This window comes from Seriola lalandi, unplaced genomic scaffold (assembly GCF_002814215.2).
Source record: "Seriola lalandi dorsalis isolate HSWRI2012SDOR001 ecotype SW California unplaced genomic scaffold, Sedor1 jcf7180002011208, whole genome shotgun sequence".
Classification (NCBI taxonomy): domain Eukaryota; kingdom Metazoa; phylum Chordata; class Actinopteri; order Carangiformes; family Carangidae; genus Seriola; species Seriola lalandi.
The window spans coordinates 1-952 of NW_019481861.1; the positions used below are offsets into that span (position 1 = coordinate 1).

Here is a 952-nt window from a genome sequence, read left to right on the forward strand (position 1 = left end):
TATGGAGGGGACTGGAGGAAACTGAAGTGTTGTTTTTACAGTGTATGGAGGGGACTGGAGGAAACTGAAGTGTTGTTTTTACAGTGTATGGAGGGGACTGGAGTAAACTGAAGTGTAGTTTTTACAGTGTATGGAGGGGACTGGAGTAAACTGAAGTGTTGTTTTTACAGTGTATGGAGGGGACTGGAGGAAACTGAAGTGTTGTTTTTACAGTGTATGGAGGGGACTGGAGGAAACTGAAGTGTTGTTTTTACAGTGTATGGAGGGGACTGGAGGAAATGGGTCGTGTATCTGTAATTCGAACTTCAGAGGCTCTCGCTGTCAGTACTGCTCCTTCTCCAACAAATATGGCGCAAACTGTGACACAGGTAAGTCTGAGTGCCCTCATCTGATGACGTCATACACGCAGGTGTGATGTCATGATGATGTAGGCTCACCTGTGTGCCTACAGCCTGTCCCTGTATCCATGGACAGTGTGACAACCGTCCAGACTCAGATGGTCGGTGTAAACCGGACTCGTGTCAGATGGGTTTCACTGGTCAGTTCTGTGACCGACAAACAGCGGCCTGCGGCGTTCAGGCTCAGTTTTGTCACGCCCACGCCAACTGTGACTTCAGCCAAGGGACCACCAGGTGAGTTTACCTGTATCAGTTTTAACTATAAACAGTAAGTGAGCCTCATTTCTTCAACCTGGAGAATCAGATCTGACGAAGTGCTCATGGGAAACTCAGTAATCTGATTACCTGTGAACTCCCCCATGTGCTGTTTCATTCAGTGTGTGCTGTGTACGTTTCAGGTGTGTATGTAAACATGGTTACCAAGGTGATGGTATCACCTGTGTGGAGTCTGACCCCTGTGCTCCTCCTCGCCGAGGCGGCTGCAGTGTGAACGTAAGTCACCTGAACTCACTGATGTCCAGCTCTTTGGTCCTGATCCCTCACAGTCCTGATCC

The 952-nt window shown here is 48.7% G+C and overlaps 1 protein-coding gene across 1 annotated transcript; it reads left to right on the top strand.

The window, feature by feature from the left end:
* Window positions 1–234: 234 nt before the first annotated feature.
* Window positions 235–890, top strand: LOC147819951 (stabilin-2-like; the record flags this gene model as incomplete). The annotated part of the gene is made up of 3 exons (XM_087179659.1): window positions 235–368; window positions 452–632; window positions 797–890. Coding segments are annotated over exons 1-3 (384 nt in total), but the record flags the coding sequence as incomplete, so codon positions are not given.
* Window positions 891–952: the final 62 nt, after the last annotated feature.